The sequence below is a fragment of the Clinocottus analis genome, unplaced genomic scaffold (assembly GCF_023055335.1).
Source record: "Clinocottus analis isolate CAN_PGR_092001 unplaced genomic scaffold, fCliAna1.0.p SCAF_14, whole genome shotgun sequence".
NCBI lineage: Eukaryota > Metazoa > Chordata > Actinopteri > Perciformes > Cottidae > Clinocottus > Clinocottus analis.
In genome coordinates this window covers 3761091-3788213 of record NW_027175865.1, presented here as the reverse complement: position 1 = coordinate 3788213, position 27123 = coordinate 3761091, and the positions used below count along the sequence as shown (strand labels likewise).

Genomic DNA, 27123 nt, shown 5'->3' with positions numbered 1-27123 from the left:
GCTGAGGTTTGACCACGGATGGTTTTATTTATTTTTTTTCCTCCCAATTCTATGCCTGACCTGGCTGCAGAGCATTTCCTCTGACTGGGTGAGCTATACGGTGTTATCTGGTGAACATCTACGGGGATTATCCCGCAGCAGAAATACCGGCACACAGTCTTTATTTAGTTAGAGGCAGTAGATAACGAATAAAAACTAAAAGGGAACAAAGAACATTACTGGTCCATCCCTGTTTCTCTGATAGTTGTCTTTCTCGTCTAAATGTGGCAACAGAAAACCGAATGCTGGTAACGCCAGACTCCAGGACGGAAGCGGTGCTAATGTTGATGGATAAGATATGCATGAGGATCGTTAACTTCATTTTTTTTTAAAAAAGAGACGGCGCAACATCGTCAGTGCGATTCAGTTACGGCATCGGCGTTGTCACCAGAGGTCCCACAGTACAATATCATCACGATACTTTAGTCCCGATACGATATGATCGTGATACATTGAGTATTACGATATAATACGATTTATTACATTTTTTTTCAACCGCAAATAGTCCCCAAAGGCAAATTTGTCAACGAAAAAACAATTGATTTCATTATTCTAGGACCAATTGAATTGATTAAACAAATAGATAGATACTTGGCTTCCGTGTATCGATACAATATCGCCACGCAAAATATCGCGATACTTTGCTGTATCGATTTTTTCCGCCACCTCTACAGTGTTGCAGTCCCGAGTCTGCGGCGGTTTGACGGATCGGTTAGACCTCACTTGACCCGAGGGCGAGAGGCGTCCGTTGAGGAGAGCGGGGCCGAGAGGGCTTAGGTGACCTTTCCGTTGGTTGGCCGTTGATCTGAGCCGGCATTGTGCGGAAAACCACATGGGCCCTCTAATAAAAGGTGACACGCGGCCGGTGAAGTCAGGAGAGGTAAGACAAGATGAGCGAAATGAAATTCTAAAGCAAATACCGTCTCCTTATGAAAGCTCTGTCTCTCTCACACACTCACACACACACACACACACACACACACACACACACACACACGCACACACAGCATTAAGCACCCCACACCAAATGTCAAGTCTAAATCCTCCCTGACACAGAAAGTCTTCTGAAACCCCTGCAAACACACTCTCCTAACCCCTTGTCCAATCCCTCCGGATGACACGGTCAGCGGGTCTACTCGCACCCTAACACCCCATAATAACCACAAATCAACGGCGTGGCAACTGCTGACGGGACAGACGGACAGAGAAGAGGGGAGAAAGGTTGAAGGAACTGTGGGGAAAGGAAAAATGATCACAGCAGGTCCGTCCTTTTTTTCCTCGCATAGTGTCCCCAACCTTGGAGCTCGGAGGGTTTCTGGTGGACTAAATCCCCTCAGGGAGCTGGAGACGGTGCGTTGGAGCTCTTTAGCCGTGTTAGCTATCATACACCCGCCCTCAAGATATGGTGCGCTAACGTTTACGCTGGATCTGAGTTCACAGGTGGACAGCTTTTTGTGTTTTAGTCTCTATTGTATCTCTAGTCTCGTCAAATATATCGCCTTATGCAGCTTTACGTTTTTAAACACTGGAAGCGGTATTGTTGAGCAGATTGTGAAGCCCTTCTGAGGAAAATCACACTTGTCTGAGAGGGGAGATTTCGGGCTATACAAAATAATTCAATTGAATTGAATACCAGGTTGTTTACTGGGAAGGCCGTCGTTCACGTCGTCGTGTACTGTGGTCGGTACCAGCACTCAGTATGCATCAAAGATGTCGGGTTATTTTCGCACACTTTGCCTACCAGCTCAAACCTGGCCTATAGGGCACCACACTGGTCGGGTCCAGCTTTGCACATAAAGCTGTCTCAAAGGCTCTCGCTCACTCTATGGGGTCCTGATGTCCAGATGTTAGTCTTACGTAACATTTACAGTTGGGCCAACAAGAGAATCTGGGCCACTGGGAAACGCACACATTCGTTCTAAATCTCCTTGAAGCTGCCGTGTGTAGCCAGCACACGCGAACGTGCAGCTTTCGACATGGGAAAAACTCAAATTCTCCTTTTGTTATGCAAACCTCTCACTTCCTTGCGGTCATAAAGTGAGAGTTCACCATAAACAAAGTGTTATAGCTCAACTGAAACTACCCCGGGACCCCCGCTGAGTGCTGCTGCCACCTTAGCGCTCGCATATGACTCACAACCGTTCTCCAGCCATTATGCGGCTCGTTCCTTCCCAGCTAATTTTCACACAGACATATTCTCACTTTCTCATTGTTTCTCCGTCACCTGCTTCGATGTGCGGCACCTTTCAGCCTTTTCCTTGTCCCCCACACATGCCTCATTATGCTATCACGCTGTTTCGATGAATATTTAGTTTAGCAAATAAGCGGTAAACAAGGTTTTGAGAAAACCCTGATAGGTAAGTGTTTGTGTTAGAGAGTGTTTGTCAACGCTTGAGCCCACAATGTGTTCTTGTATACTTCTCAGTGTGTGTGTTTGGTCTTTTCACACTTGAGCTCCTCCCAATAGTGCTGTTGCAGGGCCGGTTGACAGGGCTACTTGGCAAAGTGCTTTTCAAGCCCCCGGCTAATGCCTGCTGAAGACTTCTGCTGATGAAAATTAGATCACCTCGAACCTGGCGAGACATTTTGCGCCGTCTGCAGTGGCGGTCACAGTGTGTGTGTGGAGAGGGGCGGGGGGGAGGAGTCTGCACAACTGCATCAGTGGATGCCTCCTTGTATGTGTGAACGTGGACGTACGCACGTTGAGAATCTACACGGATTACGAGCGAATCCAAAAGGTCATCGCGTGTCCGAGAGGCTGCACAAATCTATTTATGGACAAAAGCGTGCGCGGCACCTTCTGCAAGTCTGCACATGTCGACAGCCAGTCCTGGCCGAGTTCACAACCACTGATGTTGTAAAAAAGGAAGAAGAAGAAGAAGAAGAAGAAGAAGAAGAAGAAGAAGAAGAAGAAGAAAGGGCTTTTATGAAACAAAACCTTAAAAGTCATAAAGCGAAGGTCATACATTTATTGTGTGAGGATGATTTTCCCTTTCTTTTTCAGGCTGCCTTGTAACAGATCCCAAAAGATTACATCCTGTAAGAATCAGACCCACTTGTGAAGATACGATTCTTCCCCCAAAGCCGGCTTTTGAACATCAGCACTACAGCAAAAACAGCACAAATATTGCACTGAACCCTCTGCAAAAGAGAATTCAGATCCTCGTGGACTTCCCGAAAAACCGTGGCCTACAACAACATATTCAAATTGAGAAACGCACGCGGTGCAAGCTGATTTAAAATTCATTTTCAGCTGAGCCGTCGGAGCGTGCTGGTATGTGCCATTTGAGTACATTTGCTACAGTTCGGAAATGCAGCGTGACCTCATTCTCGCTCAGCTGTTGTTTGCTTCCTGACTGTGCAGACCTGTATTGTACTGTAAAATGGAAGAAGAAGAAGAAGAAGAAGAAGAAGAAGAAGAAGAAGAAGAAGAAGAAGAAGAAGAAGAAGAGGCCCTTTCCTCTCACATGCAGCTATTACAGGGCATTCTGGGACTCACCCGGCAGGCTCGTGGACACGTTGACCTGGGTGTAGAACCTCTTGCTGGGCAGCAGCTCCGACACGCCGTTCAAGGCCTCGACGGTGAACGTGTAGTTGGTGTTGGGGAGGAGATTGACCACGGTCACCGTCCTCTCCGTCAGGCCGAGCTGCTGGGGCACAAAGCCCACGCTCGGCCCGCACGGCTCGCACTGCCGGCCGACGCACCTCCGGCAGCCCACGCTGTAGGTCAGATCCATCCTGCCTCCCGCGTCGGACGGCGCCGCCCACTCCAGGATCAGAGTGGACTGCTTCAGGGTGTAGACCAGGTCTCTGGGCGGCGAAGGGGGCCCTGGAGAGACAAACAAAGATGGAAACGGGTGTTGTACACATCACTACGTCATCAAACGCATCCTCACGTCTCCGCCTGTTGAACTAGTGCGATCACAGCAGCAGCATTCTTCACTCCAAAAACGCTGTTTTAACTTCCGTAAATGTAAAGCTATGCATTTTCTGGACAAGGAGCTTGTATAAAACTTCCCAGGATCATTTAAATCATTACCACCATTTAAGTGCAACACATGCAGTATTTCCGCAGCATGGTATGGCACGGTTTTACTCAACCTGGCTCTTTTTGGGGTTTCCTTTGGCAAAACGTTGTGGATAATACCTGGAAGTCAGCTGCGTCGATACTATAAAGGTGGCGATAAAACACGACTGAACGGTCAGAAAGAATCATTACTCGTGCAACACGGGACGACCTGCCAAAAAATAGCCTTTTTATAAAAAAAATAATTAAAAAAAGGCAGTTTAGCTAAGCTGAGCCGTGCAGTGGAAATCAGGTAACAGGGCATCAGAGGAGCGACGTCGCGCTTCAGCAACACGATGTTCGAGTAGTCTATTGAAACCGTGCGGGTTACACAGTCCATCGGGCGCGATTGCACAGGCTCAGTTTGCACATCATGCTACGATAATCCCGTCTCATCCAGGATTTGATGATGGGAAACAATTGCTTTGATGAAAAAAATAAGATTTGACCCAAATGGGAGCAGGGTGATTGTGAATGTGTATCGCTGCAGTATGTTTGGAGTGAAACCAACATCTATTGGATTGGGCTGAAGGAGGGATTATTGATGATGCAGGAAAAACACACATGGGAATAAGGGGACTAAAAGCAGCGGCTGCGTGTGTTTCCATGACTTAGAGTAGCTTACGTCTGAACAGGCAGCTGGCAGAACAAATTTGTCCGTCACGTACTGACGTCAACAGTGCTGCGTGAAACAGAATCCTCCACTTGAACAAAGGTGAGTGACTTTGGAAAAGCCTTTCAGCTCTCCAAGAACATCGAACCTGATTTCATATGAGGTGTCGTGATATGCCGGATGCATCACGAGAGCCCGAGTATGCGTGTGTGTGTGTCACTATTATATGAATACGATGTCGTAGACGGTGCTTTGTGTGTCATTTAACAGCTCAAGTGCTTTAAAAAAAAATCACACACCACATGTGAGAGCAGCTGATATTTGAATACACACTCTTGTACTCAAAAGGGCTGTAAAATGTCAGACTGGAGGACTGTATTTCATCACTTAGTCAGTGTCCTGACTGACCTCTGCCTCCTCCTGCAGGTCCTCTGCACATTACAGGCTGCGTGAAGCCACGGACCATTTAAAAAAAAAAAAAGGCCATGAAATGTTCTACGTGCCTCCCCCACCCCTCCCTCCTTGTATGTGTGCGCACGTGCCGCGTAATGAATAAGTGAAAGCGTGCGAGCTGTGGAACGCGACGCGCGCCGGCAGATGCGTCCCAGACACACGTGGAGCGCGTTGCATAAGCCCGGAGAGCATTCAGCGTGTGAGCACACGTACACGCTGATTAAATGTCGACACAGCTGGGCCTTTTCTCTCTCTCTCTCTCTCTCTCTCTCTCATATCTGCCCTCCGTCGCTCTCCATCTGGCTCCGTCTTCCGAGTGTCCATCTGAATGACTCCTTGACTCCCTCGCCGCTGCTGCTCCAACACACTGAATCAAATCACAACTTGCCCTCCATGTTTAGAATAATGTCAGAGTCTCTCTCTGAGCCGGACAAGACTAATATATATATATATATATATATATATATATATATATATATATATATATATATATATATATATATATATATATATATATATATATATATTAATGTGTGTGTGTGTATGGTTAGCTGGCTAACTCTAGTAGCCAAATTTAGAGATTGTCAATTCTGTGTACCAAAAAAAAAAATCATGACGCAAATCCAAACTTGCTCCCGAGTTGTTTTCCGCGGGCGCCGTTCAGTCGGCATTTATGCATTTCTCAAAGTCAAAAGTTAAAGCTGCAACTTTATCCTTCCTCCTGGAAGTCATCGGCTCCCACTGTTTTTAAAAAATCCATTTGCAGACACGCGCATTGACAAACATTATGCATTACTTGGAATATATATATATATATAAATATATTTTTTTCCTTAGTTATTATGCTACAATCATTACCACTGCGGTCCTGTCAGCGGTGGTTCCACTCTGCCAAAAGTGAAAACAAAGACATATTTGGGTGTCCCCAGTGAGCCGCTTCCTTTCACCGCTTCCAAAGTTCGACGAGATATGGAAAGAGCCGTAATGGAAGGTTTGTAAATAGTCGTCATTAACAAAAGGTAATTACTCAAGTCGGGGAATATTACGAGCGGCGTGTTCTTTCACCTGTTTCAAGTTCTTAAAACCATTAAGAGTTTATTGTTTTAAAGAGACAGCAGAGGCTTCCAGCTGCGGTAAACACAGAAGCATTAACAGCAAAAAGGGAAAAGAATTAAATTACTGCAGCATTATTCTTCAATTGCCAAGATAATAAAGTGCGTATATCAATCCTCATTTGTCTGAAAAACTCTCCCTTTTTTCCCTTAAACTCATCAAGCTCCGTCTCCCTGCCTCTTTTTCTCTGCATTTACCAGACAGTGGATTAGCCAAATCTGGGGATGATCATAATTAGTGAATCAATAGTGTAATTAATGTGGTCATTAGGCTGCGATAAATGTTATCGCAGCGGGATCAGAGAGCTCGCCGATCAATATTGTAATTACACCTTCCTCCATTGCAATTACCATAAAAAACAGTGGGACCACACACGCGCAGAAATATGTACACACCTGTGGGCGTGAATGTGCACACTGGCGCATGCACCGACCTTGTGACCTCACGGTTTTACTGCCCTGAGTGCTCACGGGACACAGAGCCCATTATTCCTCCATCTCATTACTAAGCCGTATCAATAGGCCGCGCTCCATGCAGGAATCAATCGGGCCATACCCCGCGTGCTCTTTGTCTTATCGGCCGAGTGGTGCATCTTTATTGGAGGACTCGGCATTCTGCGTGTGTGAGAAAGGGCGAGGGGGGGGCTGAGTAAAGGTAAAGAGGTGAGGGACGGGCGGGGGATGAGATTGTGGAGTTTTGTCGCTTAAAAAGTCAATCAGAAAGCTGCAGCTGATGCAGAACGCTGCCGCTGGAGTCCTCACTAAGACCAGGAAAGTGGATCACATCACTCCAGTTCTGAGGTCTTTGCACTGGCTTCCTGTCAAAGAAAGAATTGACTTCAAAATCCTGCTGCTGGTTTATAAGGCGCTGAATGGTTCGGGGCCTAAGTGTGTTTGTGATCTGCTGCTACCTTATGAACCATCCCGAGCCCTCAGGTCCTCTGGTTCTGGTCTACTTCCTGTTCCAAGAGTCAGAACTAAACATGGAGAGGCAGCGTTCAGCTTTTTTGCTCCATATTTATGGAACAAGGTCCCTGAAAGCTGCAGGTCTGCTGAGACCCTCAGCTCCTTTAAATCCAGTTTCAAGACTTCTGTTTGAGGTTTCCTTTAATTGAACTAGACTCAATGCTGCATCTCACTACTACTTTTTTATTTCTTAAACTGCACTGCAACTTTTATTAATTTTATTTGTATTTTTCTTAACTGTTTTAATGTTTTCTAAATTGTTTTTAAATCTGCCTTTCATTTTTATTTTTCTTGACTGTTTTAATGTTTTCTTAACTGTTTTTAAATCTGCTTTTATGTGAAGCGCTTTGAACCGCCTTGTTGCTGAAATGTGCTATACAAATGAACTTGCAGTCGGTGGGAGGAGAGTGATGAGCGGCCGAGTGAGGAAGGCAGACGGAGACAGAGAGAGAGGTGAAATGCGTGGTCAAGGGTCAAGAAAGAAGAGTGGAAAGGGGGGTTAGGCAAAAAGGACGGGGTGGTCCTGCGGAGGGGTGGATAATGGATGTGTGCCAGAAAATGGGTCTCTAATGTCAGGCTGAAGAGGTGGAGGAGGTGGAGGGGGTGAATGTTGGGCCTTTTTTTGGACAATTACGTAATGTGGACCTAATAGTAGGAGGGATGGCAGGAGGGGTTGAAGGATGGGTGGGTGGGTGGGTGCTAAAAGGGATAAAGGCGAAGAGGCAGAAAAAATAGCTGCAGTGGATGGACACACAATGTGTGCATACTATTAGAGGGAAGCACAGGTCAGGAGGGGGAGGGGCAGTCCACCTTAAAACATAAAATAGTGTCTGCGTTTATGAGAATGTTCCCCCTATGGAAGATCAACTGATCAAAATGTGTCAAGCAAGAACTGGATTTATCCGACATCCTTAAGAATGTGCAACATCTAAGACTGATTACTCCAAATAAATCCCCACTTTTTAACTCTCGCTCAAACGAGACAGCGGATGTTTACTGATGCAATCAAGGGGAAATGAGAGGAAACAAATCCTTTGAGCTTGTAGCTGTAGAAAAAACAAACTCTTTGACCAACTCACAACGTCATCATCAATCGAGCCGCACGTCTCCTGTCTTTAGTTTTGGGTTCTGGACTTGTTCCTGATGATTAAAGGAAACACCCGGCGCATTTTCTTTGGGGGTGGATTTTTTTCCCCGTCCTGGTGAAGGAGAGGTGAAGGTCGAGCGAGACGAGACATGGAAATGGGGTGATGATGAGGAGGCTGGACAGACGGGAGAATGAGGATGGATGGCGAGACAGAGGACCAGGGTAGCTGGGTGCAGGTCAGACGAAGAGGCGATGAGAGGAAACAATTACATGGGGGGGTGGATGAATGGATTCGGGGTGAAGGACGGGTAAAAGTGGTCTTTAAGGAGAAAGAGGCCAACGGCAAAGGGCCGACAAACGAGAGGCGGACCCGGTGGGAGGGGCTCACCAACACAAAATTGCTCGCTTAATGCAAAAAGGACATAGATGGAGATAGATACATGCGAGGATGACACACATATAGTCGTCCTACTTGTGCACGGGGCCGAGGGCGTGTCCAGAGGGGTCCTGAAGTGGTCTTCCTCGCACACGCACGCCACAGATCCTTCCTCCTCGGAGACGCTGTTGGCCGGGCAGGGAAAACACTCCTGCTGCCTGGAGGACATCTTGTAGGAGCCACGGGGACACGCTGGGAAAGGAACACACAGAAATGTATAGAACATTAGATGGATCCAAAAGGAAATGTTTTAAGACGGTTTATACACAGGGGAGCTTTGCAATAATCATACATTATCATGTTAAAGAAAGCCATGAGATCTAAGTTGTTTCTCTTCTGTGTTGATGACTTGAAATATTCATTTTTTGGAACACATTTTTGGCCGCATGAGGCGGAAGTGCACCACTACTCCATGTTCTAAATAGGAAGACAAGTATAAATACAGCTAATACAAATTCTTTAGCCCTTTAATATATATTCATAACACCCCATTTCTTGGCACAGAAGCTCCAGCACAACACCAACCATTGGCAGCTTTTTAAAGCCAAAGGAGAAAAAGAAAATTCCCTTTCAATTCATGAGAGAGAAAATTAAGAATGAATGGGGAGAAGAAGAAAAAAGTCCAGAGGGAAGTACGGACGAGAAAAAAAAACCCCGTATGATTAGGGGATGAAAAGAAGTGGATACTTTGGCTGAACCCATATCGCATTACGTGTGCGGCGGCCTGCGGCGGGATTGAACCGGCGAGGCGATGCGGAAAAACAAGCCGAGGCAAATAAGCCGGCACGCCAACATTTGTATTGTCCTCTCTCCACGTATCCAACTTTATTTTGCCAGTTTTGAAACGCATCGCCCTCGAACGGCATGTGGATTAGGTCGCTGGCGTTAGAGAAAGGCTACGAATGGTGAGTGTGTGTGTGTGTGTGTGTGGGGGATAAGCACTCATGACCTTGCATGTGAAGCACACAAGAAGGCACACTAATGCTTGTGTGACACGCTTACATAAACACACAAACACACACACATGTTATCTTACACCGTCCCTCTACGCAGTTTTATTTTCCACGTGCATTTTCCGTCGTCGCAGGTGATAATGGGTGTGAAACCAGGCAGCCGATGCTCTGGTCTCCTCTCTTCTGAGACTGTCTTCTAAACAGCGCGGCCACATTAAGTCTCTCTCTCTCATCCCTTTCCCACTCTTTGTGGTTCTGCTTTTGCATTCTCCTTCTCTCTCTTCCTCGTCTCTCTGTCATCTGCATCTCTTTTTGTTTTTTTAAACCCACAATTTTAGGTCTCTCTCCCTCTCTTGTTGAATACACACCGCCTCCATACGGGCTTCCCTCTCCGTGCAGATATGCAGGCGTTCGATTGGCCACTTTGTTACCGTCTCATGAGAGGCTATAGGACAGCGGGCGTACAGTTGGCGTGTTATCTGAGCCGAGGCAGTGAAGAATCCACGTTATTCACCAAAAGACGATCACATTGTTAAACGTCGCACGATGAAGTGGCGCGACACAAGAACTTAATAGATGCCTCAGAGTTGTAGACTTCTACAGCACAGAAATCCATCTGTTCCCTCTGTGAGGACACCTCAAAGAGCTCACTGCTGGACACAAAAGACAAAGAGAAGACAAATAATTCAAAAGGGCCAGTTTGGAGCAACCGTGTTTTCATTAGCTTAGAATGAGCCCTTCATAGAACTACACAGAGAGCAGTCTGCCTTGGTGCACTGCCGTGTTTCTACAGTAGCCCAGAAGGGACAAACCAAACACTGGCTTGAGAAAGAGCCCTTGTGAAATAGCGGTAATGAGCGCTGCTGGGTAACAAACCGGCCGCCGCCTGACTTCTGTTATTGATGGTAATGACGGTCTTCGAGCGCGCTACCGCAGTCTCGCGGAAAGGGAGCCCTGAGCGGAAGGGGTGCTCAACCACGTCACTAAATGTTGCCAAGTCCTACACATTGTACCCCTTAGGGCAGTCAAAGGAGACTGAATCAAAGTTGTCCATTCCGGCTGGCTAATATCAGCAAGCTTGCATGAAATCATTAGCTAATGTTAGCAACGTGAGTCAGCCATCTTGCAACCAAGTGGTGTTCAGCAGCCTTTCGAGAGAGCTACACAAGGGAGAAGACAAAAAGCCCCCCCCCCCGACCCCCCCGCCCTGCCTTTGTGCGTGCGACGTGCCCGCTGAGGTATACGCACCGGGGTGCAAAGACGCACACAAAGCTGCTGTTGGTTGACGAACGTTCGTCGAGACACAAGGACAATAAGGAAGGGGCCCCTGTGTTATCCATCTCCTTTACAGAACACACACGCGTGCACACAAAAGTCCTGCCATCACACATCGATTATCAGGCCTTGTCAGCCTCTCCTGGCTCACAGTGTGTGTGCGAGTATGGTTTTTTTTTGTACCCTGTGTACACGTATGTGTGTCTTTTTGTGTGTGTGTGTGTGTGTGTGTGTGTGTGCCTGCGTATCCCAGGCTGTAAGAACCTTGTAATCGACTTTCTAATGTCTGTCATTACACAGAGAAAAGCCTCTCGCTTTCAGCTCACAGCACAGCCAAGCATGGGGACATAACAGAAACACACACACACACACACACACTGTGAAGCAGCAATGGAGTAGACTGGCTTTGTTCCTGACCGTGCTGCCACTATCCTTCCCTCACCACGCCAAGGACATCAAGCGTGAATAGCGCCCGAATCAAGGCAGAATTATGCATAGATCTATGAGGACAGAAATGGGTTTATTTTTTTTTTTACGTTCCCTACCTATCGGGTTTAAAAGCGGGCTTTAACCGGCCTCGGCTCTGACTTATCTCCTCAATTCAGCGCGGATACGCGTTTAGCCAGCCCACCTTGGAAATGTGTGCCTAATGATAGGGGCGCATCAAGACAATATGCGCGGGTCCGATAACAAAACAAAAAAAAAGGATGCTGGCTCCGCTCGCTCGCCCATAACTCTCCAACGCAACGGGATCACTCGCAGGCAACGGCCCCGCGCCAGGAAGGGGTCGCGTCAGTCAAAATGGGACGGCGGCCACCGAGCCAACGGGAGAATCTCCCAAATGCATCCAACAGAGGGAACAAGAAGAAGAGGAAGACACGTTTAAGGGAGTCCACTCCAATCGTTCGTTCATCCCGTCTTTGTGATTTCATTTGCCGAGGTACGTACACGAGTGAAACTGGAAGCGGGAGCGCCGGGGAGAGAAAGGGAGAGTGGTTAGAGAAACAGAGACAGAAGGAGAGATCTGCCAGGACAGCTGGCAAACCAACTGATCAATTTGTCCCATGTGCCAACAGGGAGCCTCGATTAAATGGAACATGGCAGCATGCACACACACACACACACACACACACACACACACACACACACACACACACACACACACACTTCTTCAAGGTGTAATAATGTAGATATGCAGAGACAGCCCATGTGCTGTGGACTATACGGGTGGAGGACGAGGCAGGAGACCAACTGGAGTGAGAGATACTTGGGAGACAGACAGACAGACAGACAGACAGACAGACAGACAGACAGACAGACAGACAGACAGACAGACAGATGGTACATGAGAGACTGTAGGCTACTTTATGTACAAAGAATGGACATCAAACAGGGAAGGGTGGAGAGGGGGGTTGCTCCCTTGACAGAAAACAGATAAGCAGTTAAGACCTGCGCGGCATACAGATGAGACGGAGCAGGAAGCAGCGGTGGCGGCGAGCGAGACTAAGGTCATCTATAGTGGGGATATATACGGGCTACATTGTCTGGCATGTGCACTCGCCAGGAGCCGGACAGGGTGGCGGGATGAAAACGAGAAGCACGGAATCTAATCAGATAAATGTACGTAAAAAAGCTTGTGATACAAAATGACACTTTGAGATACGCCAACAGTTCCACCAGCGGATGAATAAAAACGACAAAATATAATTTAAAAAAGGCCAAAGAATTCGCATTTCAATGAGCTCACAAATTACTTTAATAGACTTTTGTCTTTGCAGAGCAATCAATTTATGGTTTGCCCTTCCCTTACTTTCCCTTCCTTCTCTTTCCTCTAACCTTAAACATGCCCATTAATAAATCACGGAGCACTTAATACAATAAATGTGAGCAATGAATTGTTTCTTCGCCTCCCTGACAGCACACATTAATTAATATTAATAACACTAAAAGAGGTTTGCTTTACATTTGTGCACTCGCGTACACACACACACACACACACACACACACACACACACACACACACTTTGTTATGCACACACATTCACTGAAGATTAAACACAAATATGCATGCAAAGCTTTTTGCAAATACCAAAATATACAGATGACGTAGTCCTTCATTGGTTTCTGGCTTCAGTTTTTCTCGACACTTTTTTACTTCATTTTTGCAGGGAAGCGAAAGAAAAGGAGAGAAAAAGAGGCGATAGCACGAAGGAGAGACACAATGGAGACGGGATGTGATCCCAGTGGGTGCAAATCAATAATTCAGAGAGCTTTAATTCAGATCAGTGCCCTCTGTGTGGCTGATGCTGATTCCGATGGTAATTCTTTCAGCTGGTAGGCTGCTTCAACATCCACAAAATGAATTCTCATTACCGTCAAACTGTTTTGAAGGTCTCTTTCATACACGTGCACACACTCTTACACACACATATGCACGCGCACACACTCTACAACATATGCAAAACGTCTCCAGGTCAGTAGGCGGGATGGAGAGGAATGCCTGATTGGTTTGGTGTTTAAGTGCATCAGGTTGGGTCAAATTTTAAGACCGTGAAATGATGAGATTACGGTTCACAGATGAGTCCGACTGCAATGGACCGGCTGAATATTAGATTGAACTGGTTGGATCCAGACCCAGCACTAAATAATGAGACTTTGGCTGAAGAGGATTACATTTGGACCACGTTGGACGTATACATTGATATTAAAAAGGCGCTAAATACGAGATCAGAAGCCTCTCGGCGGCTCTCAACGTGGCGACGGCTAACGGTGCTAACAGCTAACGGTCCTAACAGCGCTAACGGCATCAATAGAGCTTACCGTGTTCACCCGAGGGTGGGCGCTATGCTATTGCCTCTATAGTGGCAACACATGACGGGACAGACTGGACAGTCTGAATACTGTTTTAGACTAAAATGTCTGTATCTTTGACGTCGCACCTTTAAAGGAGTGTTATTTAACCAAAATGAAACCTACAAGGATGGCAAAGCATTTTAGTGGCTAAAACCCAACACGTCAACCGCACAGTGTCACTATAGACGAAAGGAGCATGGGTCATCAGAGTCCGTAGGCTTCATTCTCTGGAGACAATGAATGTCGGTCCTGATTCAAAAGCGTGCATCATTAAATTGAGAGCATGACTCTTTTTTTCTTCTTCCTCTCATCGACGCCTCCAAGGCTTCACACAAACCAGTGTACTTCAACAACAAACAAACGCTTCCAAGTCATCACAGTTTGGATGTGGTTAAGTACCACCTCACATCCTTCTCGGGGGTTTATAGTGCTATAGTCTGGCATTAAGTGACTGATGATAAAGAAAAAGAAGAAGAAGAAAAAGCGACTGCTTTTTGAAGACAGCAATTTTCTGCCGCGCTACATGCGGTGTCGTAACCTGTCGGCGCGTCTCGCTGCTTTGAAGATATGACCGAGCCCCGAATTACAGCATAAATCCCTGTTATCAGCTCAGAGTAAAAGACTTCCTTCAAGTCTACACAGTGACTGGCAGCCGCCTCACAGTGGAGTCGTGGGTGGGAGGTGGTGGTGGTGGTGGTGGCGGGGGGTATGAGAGGCGGGGGGGGGGGGCACGCCACTTGGTTCAACGCTCCGCTTCATCATTTTTTTGTATTCTCCGTTCTGGCCTGGTTACCGCGGACTGACGTCTGGAGGATAACTAGCAAACAATGCTACCGGGGGTGTTAATGTCAGCGCTGCTGTGTGCGAGCTTAACAACGGAGACCAAGCTGATTCTGCCACCGCCGAACGGATCCACAGCGACAGCTACACACACACACACACACACACACACACACACAAACACACACAAAAGCACACAATTATGGTGCGAATGCAAACACCCACAGATTAAATCGCTGGCTTTTTTCACACAGTACATTACAAAAAAAATAAATAATAAAAAAAAAAAAACACCAGAGCGGTTACATCACAGGACGGACACAACAAAGAGCTGCCGTGTTACATCACGACAGCAAAGTGCCAGAGCTGAGTAGTTGTTTTTATTTTTTTTAACTTTTTTATAAATAAATCAGACAGAAGGAGCAGACGGGAACAGACAGGCAACCATCCAGACATGAGGAACAAACAGCAGTGCACCTGAACCAGGAGAGGATCAAACACAAAAGGCCCTCGCTCTCAGCAGGATGGAGGCATGCGTCAAAACCAAGAACAGACGAGCAACTGAGGGCAAAGGGAATAACCGGAAATAAAGCTCAACACATCCCTGGCTTTTAGGATTATTTGGTCATTTTCCCGAAATATTAGTCAAATTCGAATTTAGGCCCGAAGACGGCACTACAGGTACCACAATTTATCCTAAAATGTCAGAGCAATCCATCCAATAGTCAATCTCATGGTGGCGCGAGAGGAAAAGTCAGGATGCATCCTCTGGGGACCATGAAGGTCCGTACAAGATGGCCGTCCGTCTAATAACACTCACATGATTGTTTTGTAAAAAGGTAGCCTTCTATTCTAAAACACGTTTTAATATTAGATTTCATTATATAATATTAGATTTTTTGGAGTTTGATATTTGTTTGGGAAGATTCATGTTATGGATACGATAAAAAACTAATTGTCTTTCTTTTGAATTTCACTGTCAATCTGCTGGAAGCGGCTTGCGTTGCATTAGTGGTATGACACAAGATAAATACAACACAAATTCAGTATTTCTTATGTCCTGTATGAACATTAAAACAAACAAACGTGTTTCCTCTGACGCGTACACAGGATTTGAGGAGCATATGCATATCTGTGTATCACCAACACTCGCTCACTGACACAGGGCGCCGATTATGCAAAGTGCGACGTACACAAGCCAACACACACACACACACACACACACACACGTCAATCCCTGCCTGTTGACAGAGCGTCGTCTTCCCTTCTCTTCTTCGTCATTCTCCCTAACACCTGTGTCACTCTGCCGGTTACCTCGCTCCCATCTCATCTGCTCAAAGGGCTTTTCGCTCAGCGCCCCAGCCTCACCCATGTCCTCCCTTCCATTGTGTTTGCTCTCCTCCTCCCTCCCTCCCTCCCTCCCTCCCTCTCTTTCTATGTAGTATCCCTCATCCCTACCTTTTGCTCCAGCTATCATCTTCACAGCATTTATCAGAGGTGGAACAAAAGACTCAGAGGCAACAACTTAAGGACATTATCGCCGCCTATTTTTCTCCTCAGAAATGCACACACACACACACCCACATACACACACACACACATACACAGCTCCTTCACATTTCAAGTGTGTCGCTGTTGCTCTGATCCAGAGTGAGCGTTCAACGGGCTCACATGTTGTTCGGGGGCTTGACCTTGAGACGAGGCTGAACTTTACCATGAATGGTTTACCAGACTCTTGGAACATCTTTTATATTCAAATAAATAAATAATTATAGTCCGTTCAACTCCCAAGGAGGCCGAAATCTCAGCGGCGGGCATCTTCATGCAGGGTTTGTACTCATACACATTTTGATCAATGGATTTTCATGACTTTAAACCAAATGTCCATGACCAAACATTTGTTGAAATCTTGGTGTTTACATGAAAAAGTGATAAAATGTAGTATTTAAACTAGTGAGAATTCCAAAGCATACAGTAAACCTTACATACACAAATACATGAGTAACAATAGTTTGATCAAAAGAATAAACATTTATATAGATGCCTGTATGTATGCCTGCTGTCTTTCTTTTAAAACATATTAATAATTTTAAACTCAGCGTAAATAAACGTCATGAACACATGAATATAACACATTTACATGACTTTTCCAATATCTTTTTTTTTCTTCTTTTTTTTCAAGGACTTTTCCAGGCCTGAGTCAGCTCCCTTGTCCAGTGGTCCCCGCAATTTAGTTTCTCCTGTATGTGTGTATGTGTGTGTGATTGATGGCTTCCATTCAGCTCAACCAGACAGGCGACACATATATGTCCGTGCTTGTCCTGGTGACATGGCACCTGCACGCAAGAAAACATGACACATTTGGGGGGGGGGGGGGGGCGCACACTCAAGACATCACGTCTCAAAACACTAATGCGCCCACGCAGGCACGAACACCCCGCGGGGCGCAAAGCAGCGCTGGTGTCTAAGAATCCGACATCAAATCCAGAAGACCGACAAGACAAAAGGTCGTCTGGCTGAAGGATGAGGAACCAAGTGGAGAGAAAAAAAGAGATTTGGGAGAAACACAGTAAAATGCTATTAAAATAACGCAATTAAACGTGGGCCGGTCAAGCCTCGGGAGGTGGGGCGCAATGGCCCCGGGCCCTCACGCCCCACGGCTACCCATTATCATCATCATCAAAAAAAAAAATCAGAAAAAGCAGCTGGCGGCAGAAGAGAGATTCAGTGTTCATGTTTACGTGAAGGTAACATATTTGTGTGCATGCGTGTGTGTGTGTCTGTGTGTGTGAGCAAAAGCAGCGAGCGTCCCGGCCATTTACATTTTAACCACATCAGCCGCAAGTCAGCAAACGTGCTTGCATGTGAATGTCAGGCAATTTTAGGTCGAGCGCTCGCAAAATGAGATTCAATGTTCTGCTCTTTTTGAACTGCTATGTTGTGTGTGTGCATGTGTGTGTGTGTGTGCGTGTGTGTGCATGCGTGCCCATCGTCTTTCACCGCCTGTCATACTTCACCAAAAACACAATTCCTCCCTCAAACTGAGAGCGAAGATAAGCTTAGGTAAGAGAAGTAGCATTGATTTGTAATGCTGCTGAAGGTTGTACTGTACACGCGGCAGCCCTTTAGACACTTACATCTCTCCCTATTTGCAGCGGCAATATGTAATGTCATTCTTCACTACGCGCAATTTCTTTCACGTTATGAAATGTCGGCGGCATGTCTGTGCTGCGAGTACACCCAGAGTGGCGGAGAATTGAATGAAAATGCTGTCAATTTGTGTGTTTTTATGGGGAGAGGAGAAAAAATATATATCAAAAACTAGAAACCCTGGAGACGGGGGAAAAAATAAAATAAAAAAAATGGGCTTGTTGCAGTCGAGTCAGATCGTAATTCACTGTGACACGTAGGCCGGCATTTTACATTCCCTAAATATCTAATAATATATACAACTGGAAGCTAATCACATTCACTGGTGGACGCATTAGTGAGGATATGGAGAGAAGGAGACTGTTTGTGTGTTCCAGCAGAACCCTTATTTATGTGTGTGTGTGTGTGTGTGTGTGTGTTGGCTGTGGCCTGGTTATGGAAATTACCGAGCATAATCTCCAGCCTGCAGTCTGTTGTGACACGCCGATTTCATTTGATTCTTTCAACAGAAAAAAAAAGAAGAAGAAGAAAATCAGCTATTCAAATCTGGGATGTGAACTTGAATGATTCGCTGACTGCTAATGACGTTCCATTTTCATTCGCCTCAGCCGAAATCAGCTCATTTTCATAACGACCGTGACCCAGATTTAGACAAAACGGCCTGATGAATTTCACTCCCGAGAGTGCAGACGGATGAGCCCTGCTGCGTGTCCTTAAGTGCGGCGCAGAGGAGGAGAACCGAGAGGGAGAAGTTCATTCAATCTGGTGTCTCGTCCGATTGTTAAATGAGTGGAGGTCAAGGGTAATGGGATCGCTCCTCAGCTCCGTGAGACACGGCTATTAGAGTCACTTAGAGAAGGAGAGATGTACATCTTTGTGCGCTTATGGGGAGTAATGATGTGTACGGTGGCCTATGCGACGGCGCCGTGCATCTTTCACGGCATACCAGTGCCGATTGTTGTGAGTGGAAGACGCGCGCGCCTGCATGCTAACGCACGGTTAGCGAGGGGATAAGAGGTGCAAACTCTAGTAGCAAGCATCAGTCTCCTTGACAGACATCTGCTTGTAATTCCACACTGCAACACAGCAGCCTGAAGCAATAATTGCAACCTCACACATTTATCTTTCTTGACAAAGGAGATGCACGTCATGTTCTACTGGTTTTGCGTTTCTATCATTCGTGTACTTTCCAGATATGTAAATAACGTGCTAGAAACACTCGCTTCAAAGGGTTAACAGCCTCGTTGAATGTGATTGAGAAGGCGCCGCACTAATGGCGACGGGAGCAAAGGAGGAAGTGACCAACCAGAAGTAGGCGTGGACTTCTCTCACCGTACTTTTGGTGCGTTACTTCCATACCTCACTGATGCCAAGCTAGGTTGCGTAACAAGCCGACTCGTTTTTAACCTTACACCACGATCTTTTGCAAACCCGTAACCAAGTAGCGTTGTTGTCTGAACCTAAATTTGTTTTGTTTGACTTCCACAACATTGTTAGACGCGGTTTGCAGCATCAGAATGCTCGTGATGACCGCAGGTCACAGACATCCAATCGGCCGAGAGCATTAAAAGTGGCCAATCGCAGTAGCATACTCCTCTTTATGGTCTATTTGACTCTAAATGGACCATCATTCACCAAATAAACATTATGCCGTATTGAAGAAGACTTGAAACTAGAGATTGAGACCATAAACTCATGTTTACAATGTCTGTAGACTTCTATACAACCAGAGGACTCGCCCCCTCCTGGTCAGCGGACACAACGCAGTGTTTTAAGACACTTCCACATCGGCTTCGCTCGGCAGAAGCGGAGGTTTGCCGGCTGTTCAAAACGCACCAGTCAAGACAAACAGCTCGTGGCAGCATTTAATGCGGCGCTATTGCATTGTGTTGTGTTACATCAGAGGTGTCATAGGTGTTTATTTTTACCGTCACTCATTTTGAGTTTGCTTGACAAAGTGAAGCATTCCCCTGATTTCTCTTTCCGCCTTTTTTCTTCGCTCTGCTGGGTTCTGTCACGCACGCACGCACGGGCACACGAAACGAATGACTCACTCGATTTACCTGCACGAAGCTCATTTGACCCCTGACCTCCAGTGTTAACCAAAGCCATGGAGGTCAAATCACAGAGGTCAAAGTCACCGTGGGGAAACTGAAAGTCAACCTTTTTTTTGTGGGGGAGGGGTTCTCAAATCACAGGATTTACTCTATAAATGTCAAGTAGCATCAATTTTAAAATGCTTTTTAAAGAAATGGAGCAGTAAAGAACGCCGGTTCTGCTCTCCTGAGGCATCATGTTCAATATAGATATTAAAAAGAATGTCAAGGGTTTAAGGGAAGGACGCATAAGAAGATATTGCAATCTTGATAATGTGTTTGTGGAGGCTTGTCCAAAATAGCAAGAGGGAATCTTTTTTTGCAACCAACCTGACTCAAACCCAGAATAACTGATCAGCACTCTCCACATGTCAGGAGTTATTCATTCTAGATGTTAAATGTCCGTTCAGGTTTCCATGATTTCATGGTGTAGAAGTCCCGTGTTCAGCTGGCCATCCAGGGCAGACTTCATCCCCGCTCATCGCTCATTCCCTGCGACATTTGAGATCCTGCGTCCTGATCCAAAGTTATTAAAACGCTCAACGGCCGCAAGAGATGGATGGAGATAGCGGCAGGGGGGGTCACTTGGGCCATAAGGCTGATTAAGTGTCTTCACTGGAGTTGGGGGGACAGGAGGGGGACGGGGGGTCAGAGCATACGACAGTTAAAATGTTTTTGGAAGGTGTGTGGATATATGTGTGTGTGTGTGCGTGTGTGTGTGTGTGTGTGTGTGTGTGTGTGTGTGTGTGTGTAGGACCCCATGCGATGAGGAACAGTTGGTCTATGAAGGAGACGGATGAGGTGGGCCGAATCTCCAACCCCTCCCACTGGTTTCAATGGCCGAGCTTCATAACAGGGATCAAGACGGGCACAACACACACACACACACACACACACACACACACACACACACACACACACACACACACACACATTAAGAGAGAGAGAGAGCGCTTGCTTTTCCGCTCTAACTGATTTCCAGTGCGAAATGGCTAAATCTAAATTGATTTTTTTCCAGTATTTTCAGTCTCCTAGCATCCCATAAACAACCCAGATCGTGTCGCTTGCTGCAAAAACACAGCGATCGCCGCAGTTTGCAGTCAACAAGGTCTTCCTGCGACAATCACGGCTCATGAAACGCTTCCCCTCACGGACCGCGTGAAGGAATGCAAATGAGCTGCTGATTACGCCTCTGAGAAAGTAAAAAAAAAACTAAAAACATTATAATAATCTCTTAATTGTATCTCTAACCTCCGATTTTCAGCTGAATGTCTTTATTATTGATGCGAATAAAAAGAATCCCCTATACACCAGACACACCCAATCTGTCCTTTAACACATTCTTTAAACAATGTATTTAAGCCCTGAATAATAAAACATACACTTGAACAATAAAATTGTTGTTATGTATATATATACACACACACACACACACACACACACACACACACACACACACACACACAATTAACGTAGTTCAGTCCGCTCGCTGTTTAAATTAAAAACGAGGCTTTGCAACACAATCAGGGGCCGCAATTAAGCTGTGAAGGTAAAGCGGCCTTGACCTTGTTGTGTAATTAACGGACTCTTCTTTCATTAATCCCCCCACTCTCCCCCCTCCCTCAAACCCATCCCCCCACCTCCACATCCCTTCATTCACTCAACGCCTCCCTCCTTCTAAGCAGCCGTTTAATTAAGACACGCAAGATGGCGTCACGTGGAGTCAGGGGATAGAAGTCAAGCAATTAAGAGATGGAGGGGAGGAGGAGGAGGTGGAGGGAGGGATAAGAAGAGAAGAGATGTTTCTCCCCTCCCTCCGCCCCCACACATTCGCTTTTGTTCCAATCTTTATATTTCAAGAACGCTCCCCCAAATCGTTCCTTCAAAGAGAAGTTCCCAGAGGAGAGCAGACATCTAAAACATAAACCTGTGATGTCTGTTTGTTGAAGGTTTTTTCTCCCTCGCTGTTCTCCGAGTGCAATCTCCCTGCTGGCACACGAGCGAGCGCGCCCGTACGCGCACGGCGCTCCCAATCCTCCGCCGAGGTCTTAGCCGGGAAATATGGTCAAGACGCCGCAGCATGTGGAGACAGACTGAGAGCAGACGGTGAGTCATCGAGTAAAGGGACTCAAGAAGCATGACGTCGCATGTGTGTGTTCAACTCCGTGTGTGTGTGTGTGTGTGTGTGAGTCGAGGTCTGTGAGGGTTCTTCTGGTGCGGGCAGAGAGCATCCGCCGCAGCGAGCTATTTGTGGAGAGCGGCTGCTTCCAGTCTGTGCTTCAAACGAGGCCCTCGCTGCCCAAAAAAAACAACAACTGTTTAAACGGAGAAGGAGGATGGCGCTGAAGGTGCGGCAGACGCTCGCCTCGCTTCGTGCCGGCGGCAGCCAGCGGCCGAGAGCCGAGTCGAAGTAGACGAAACAGGTGGCTGGAGACTTTCTGCGCAGTCGGGCTGTACTCAAAAAGTAATTTGGTGGGCGAACAATCAAAAACAAAAAAAAGGAAAGTGCTGAGGCTGCATAGTTGGGACGCGGCGGTGAGGAACATCCGTCTGCTTTTGGCCCGCAGAAGAAGTGCAGCTTTCAGGGCTCATCGCTTCTGTCATTGCGCCAGTGCAAAAAAAGCTCCGGGGCGATCCGTGATGAACACTACCCGACTCATTAGCGTCTTCTAATCAAGTGCCACAAATCCTCGACGCCCCGGTCGATGCATTTCAGAGACTTCGGCCTTCAAAACGCGAGACTTGTCGTCGGACGAGCCTGCCGACGGGGCGGTCGCTCGGAGGCACGGACGGCACAGCGGCTCATGTGAGCGGCCGCTGACCAGGCAGCCACGTCGGCACCGCTCAGGATCAGACGAGTCAAAACGGGCCGGTTTCACACTCGTTCCGGGCATAACACATCCGCGCCGCCGCCGCCGCCACCGCTTAGCAGGTCGAGTGTTCCTCGACCGACTCCGCTTCACAAAGGGATGAGCTGCTCGAGGTGACCCCCGCATAGTCAACTGTTCAAGGAGTCGATCTCATGAGCTCCATTTTATTTCCAATCTCGCAGTGGGATCGCAGCAGTGGCGGAAAGGCCGCGCTCCTGAGAGTCAAGATCATTGCATCAGGGTGCCACGGGGGGGGGGGGGGGGGGGGGGGGGGCTGAACGTCTGCCAATGGGGGGGAAAATGTAATTAGGGCCGAAAGTTTTATGTACGACCACGAAAGGCAATATGAGTTTCAGCACCTTGGACAGCGCATGTCAGTTATTCCAAACCACCAGTTCAGTAACAGTCACGCGTATCTCAGGCGAGCATTTGATTGTTTTCTACTTTCCTAGAAAGGTAAAGCTCAAAAACAGAAAGGAAAAAATACAGATCCATACAGATTTGACTATGAAAATGCTTTACAGGACGGCTCAGAATGGTTTTGTTAACAAACGTGCGATGCCAGGGAGTAGACCTTCAACTCAAAACACATCAGAATCCGGCGCTTCCAGCATGAGCTGCGCTCGGCCAGATGAAATCATATTTCAGCCTAGCTATTGCGTACCTGTGCGATCGGCGAGGTCGAAGCCGCTAACGAGAACAGCAGCGTTTATGCCCGGGTAACTTAAATAATCACTGGCATCGACTCGTTTAAGGTATTGACTCGTGAACAAATGACTGAAGGCAAGTGACTGGAAAGTCATGCGCATTTCCCAACTTGACAAATTGATGAAGGCTCTGTGGACGCATTCAATTATGAAGCCACTGAAGAGAAGAAATGGCAGAATACCAGTCGGGCTACATTGTTGGGCACGTTTTGGAAGGAGGCCTCTGGGGTGGGCTTGTTTTTTTTGTTCCATCGTCGTCAACCGCAGACTTGGAGAGGCTCTGTTCTTCTCTGGCCGCCTTGTTGCTGGCAGTGTGTGTGTGTGTGGGAGAGGGGGGGGGGGGCATTATCGAAATAAATGCTGGCATACAGTCAAGTTACTTAGCAACAGCCGTTGGCCACGACGAGAGCTAAAACTGTACAACACTTAGACATGCAGATTTGTGCATACCAGCACGCCTGTTGTTTTGTAATTAATCGTTGTTTTGACCCTGGAATGTTGCAAATGACTGGAAAAAAAGTCCCGTCCTATTGGAAACAAAAATGTGTTTCCCAGAGCGCACGCATGTGCAACATTGAAAGTGTCGATTTGCAGTGGAAGAAAATAGAAAGTGAGTCCTTCAGGAGAAGAAAGAAAACGAAGCTTTTAATAGTTTGAAAGCACTTTAAAAGTTTTGAAAGCAAATCATTGTTTTAATTTTGCAAAAACAAGAATAAACTCTACCAGACGGCGTTTAAAGACGACAGAGGTCAGCGAGGGAGGAGGCAAGAGACAAACTAGCAGCACTATTTCACTGCTGCGTGGGAGTGTGTGTGAGTGTGCGTGTGTGTGTGTGTGTTTGTGTGTGTGTGTGTGTGGGAGTGTATCGATTTGTCCTCCCCCTGAAGCGCTGTAGCAACAAGCTCTCCCTTTTGCATTTGTTGTGCTCTCTCTTCACCCCCTCCCCGTCTCCGCCTTCCTGTTGGCTCGCACCCTCCACACACTATTGCTGGGAGGCGAGCCGAAGTGGACCGTGAGTAGGCGTGTGTGTGTGTGTGTGTGTGTGTGTGTGTGTATGTGTGTGAGAGCAGAGTGGTTCAATATATTTTTCTCTTTGTTTCTCTCGCTCTCCAAGTGTATTTCTAACTAAGCCTCAGTGTGGGGGCGCCGCTGTAAGAAAAGGCTACAGTGATTACTACACAGTTCAAGTCCTTGTTCTCCAATACAACCAAAACCGTACGCGGCATCGACCCGACACCGGGCTTCCCGGGGATCTACTTTGGGATATTTCTGCGTTCGGTACACGGAAAAATAAAAAATAAAAAACGTGATTCTAAACACAATGTTGAGTTTTTTTTGTTTCTATATTGTCGTTCTAATGAAAAGGCCAAGGGAAAACACTTTGAGTTATTCGGACCTTAATACCCGTTGATACATTAAGAGTTAGAGTTTTAGTATCGACGATTGGGCCGTGATGTATTTTGAGGAGGAACAGCGGAGGCCTGCGGCACAGAGGTGGAAGAAATGTCAGGATCTGGATGGAAAGCAAACACTCGTTAGTAGGAGCGATCCTTTGTCGGTCTTTGCTTTCATAAGACTTGTTGACAATAATAAAAACATTTAGAATATCAACATATTTGTCTTTTTGATACTATCTTAACCCGGCGCGTCGTCGGTGCCGACTCCGTTCTTCGATATCTGCTCTTTTCTGACTCGTTCCAAGACGAAACAAGTAAGTCTGTCAGCAGACAAAGACGTGGGGGATAATTGGTCTTTGTGGGATTCAGGGACGTCAGGGTCCGTCCACTCGTTTCTCTCCCCAACAATTACGCACTCGAGTCATCCGTAAGCTGCACTTCTAAAGCCACGAATTCTTTCTTTTTTCTCAATATTGTCTGGTTCTTTCTTAGAACAAATATCTGGGAAAAAAAAAGGTCCTGCGGTCCTGGTTTTGCAAAACAGATGTCTGATTGACTGAGCTCATTTAGAAACCCGTAACGTCACTGTTTTGGCCCGCACACACACACACCTTTTCCATACCTTTGTCGCTAACTTATTCTATCTATACCACTTTTTTCTCTTTCCCTACTTCCCACACTCAAAAACTCTCTCTCTCTCTCTCTCTCTCTCTCTCTCTCTCTCTTTCTCTCTCACACTCACACTCACACTCACACACACACACACACACACACACACACACACACAGACAGACAGACAGACACAGACACACACACACACTCCCTGCCCTCTGCTGTGCCGTGTCCTTGTTACAATCCCGCCTTTGGCACATCAGCCAGTTGTCCTCGCTCACACGGTCAACTCGGGTACACGACAACTTATGCAGAGGCAACAAATACTCGGAGCAGGGAGAGAGAGGAGAGGGTGTGATTTCAAAAAATATATATCTTTCGTTCGGCTCATCTGGCTCACAAAGTCATTATTTTGTACTTTTGTTTCTTCTTTTCTTGACTTTTTACTGATAGGGCTCATGTATGGCTTGAATCAAGAGAACAAAAGAGGAGCAGCACGAAGAGCGAAGAGAGAGAGAACTATTTGAAAGTGATTGAGAGAGGTCTGGGAAGAAGAAGAAGAAGAAGAAGAAGAAGCGACTGCAGACACTGGAGAGACAGTGAGTGAGAGCGATTTTATTACAGAGATGAAACTGCCGCATGATTGCTTTCTGGCGGGGCCGGGTGGGTCATTACTGCCAGTTTTCTGCGACGGGCCAGTTGGAGGGTGGGAGGGGGAGTTGCCAAAATACCTTCCCATCTGGATCCGAGCCTCCACCTCCCCCTCCACCCTCCTCTGAACCCCCTCCTCTTGCCCGCTGTTGATCTGCATGGCTCTCCAAGCTGACCTCCTCCGCCCACTCTCATCCATCCATCTCGCTCCTTCACGCCACCCCGTCACCTCTGTCCATCCATCCCTCCTCTCATTCCGGCATGTTTGCTCCCGCCCGCTCGCTGTCTTTCCTCCCACCACTCCATCTCTCCATTAATACATCTCGCCATCTCCGTGCCCCGAGGAAAAGATGCAGCGAGTGAGTGGGATCACTCCGCCTCTGCGAGGAGCGGCCGCCATCCAAGTCAAAAAATGAGAACACACACACACACACACACACACACACACACACACACAGAGTCTTCCAGGAACCCAGGGGCAGTAACACCCACCACATTTCCTTCTACTACTTAATAATCTGCAGGCTTTCTCCAAATGGGCTCCTGGCCTTCTTCTTGGCAACTTTGGGTAGAGAGGGAGGGGGGAGCGGAGAGGTGGTGGGGTAGAGGGGAGGGGGGGGTAATTCACAGCTACTCAATGTAATTTCCCTTTTGCTAGATGGCCGCCCGTCCATTTCTATGAATTAGATGAAATAAGCACGCGCGGTGTCGGCGTCACGAGTCCTACACACTTTTGATGGAATTGCAAGGGAAGTTTTACACGCGTTTGGAAAATAATAATGATCCCCGTTGAGCCTTCGGGGGTTTGTATACAGAGTGCAGTGAGCAGTTACCGTCGTAATGAGGGAATCAATTGCAGCGTTACGGCCACAACGGCACCGGGCCCTGAGCACAGATCATTTTAAGGGGCCGAAAGAACAGCCGAGCACGAGGAATGACTTCATTGGACAGTCGCTGGCTGAGTAACATCCCATCGCGCTAACCCTTTGAACTGTAGGCTGTTATTC

At 47.0% G+C, this 27123-nt stretch overlaps 1 protein-coding gene across 2 annotated transcripts in view; it reads right to left on the bottom strand.

Moving 5' to 3' along the window:
* The window catches only part of LOC137784397 (ephrin type-A receptor 7), a 133532-nt gene that overhangs the window by 42159 nt on the left and 64250 nt on the right, over positions 1-27123 (bottom strand). For both annotated transcript variants that reach the window (XM_068575002.1, XM_068575001.1), the window contains exons 4-5: positions 8809-8964; positions 3539-3868 (exon numbers count right to left, since the gene is read on the bottom strand). In XM_068575002.1, the coding sequence (XP_068431103.1) occupies positions 3539-3868; positions 8809-8964 (486 nt within the window). The remainder of the gene's footprint in view (positions 1-3538; positions 3869-8808; positions 8965-27123) is intronic.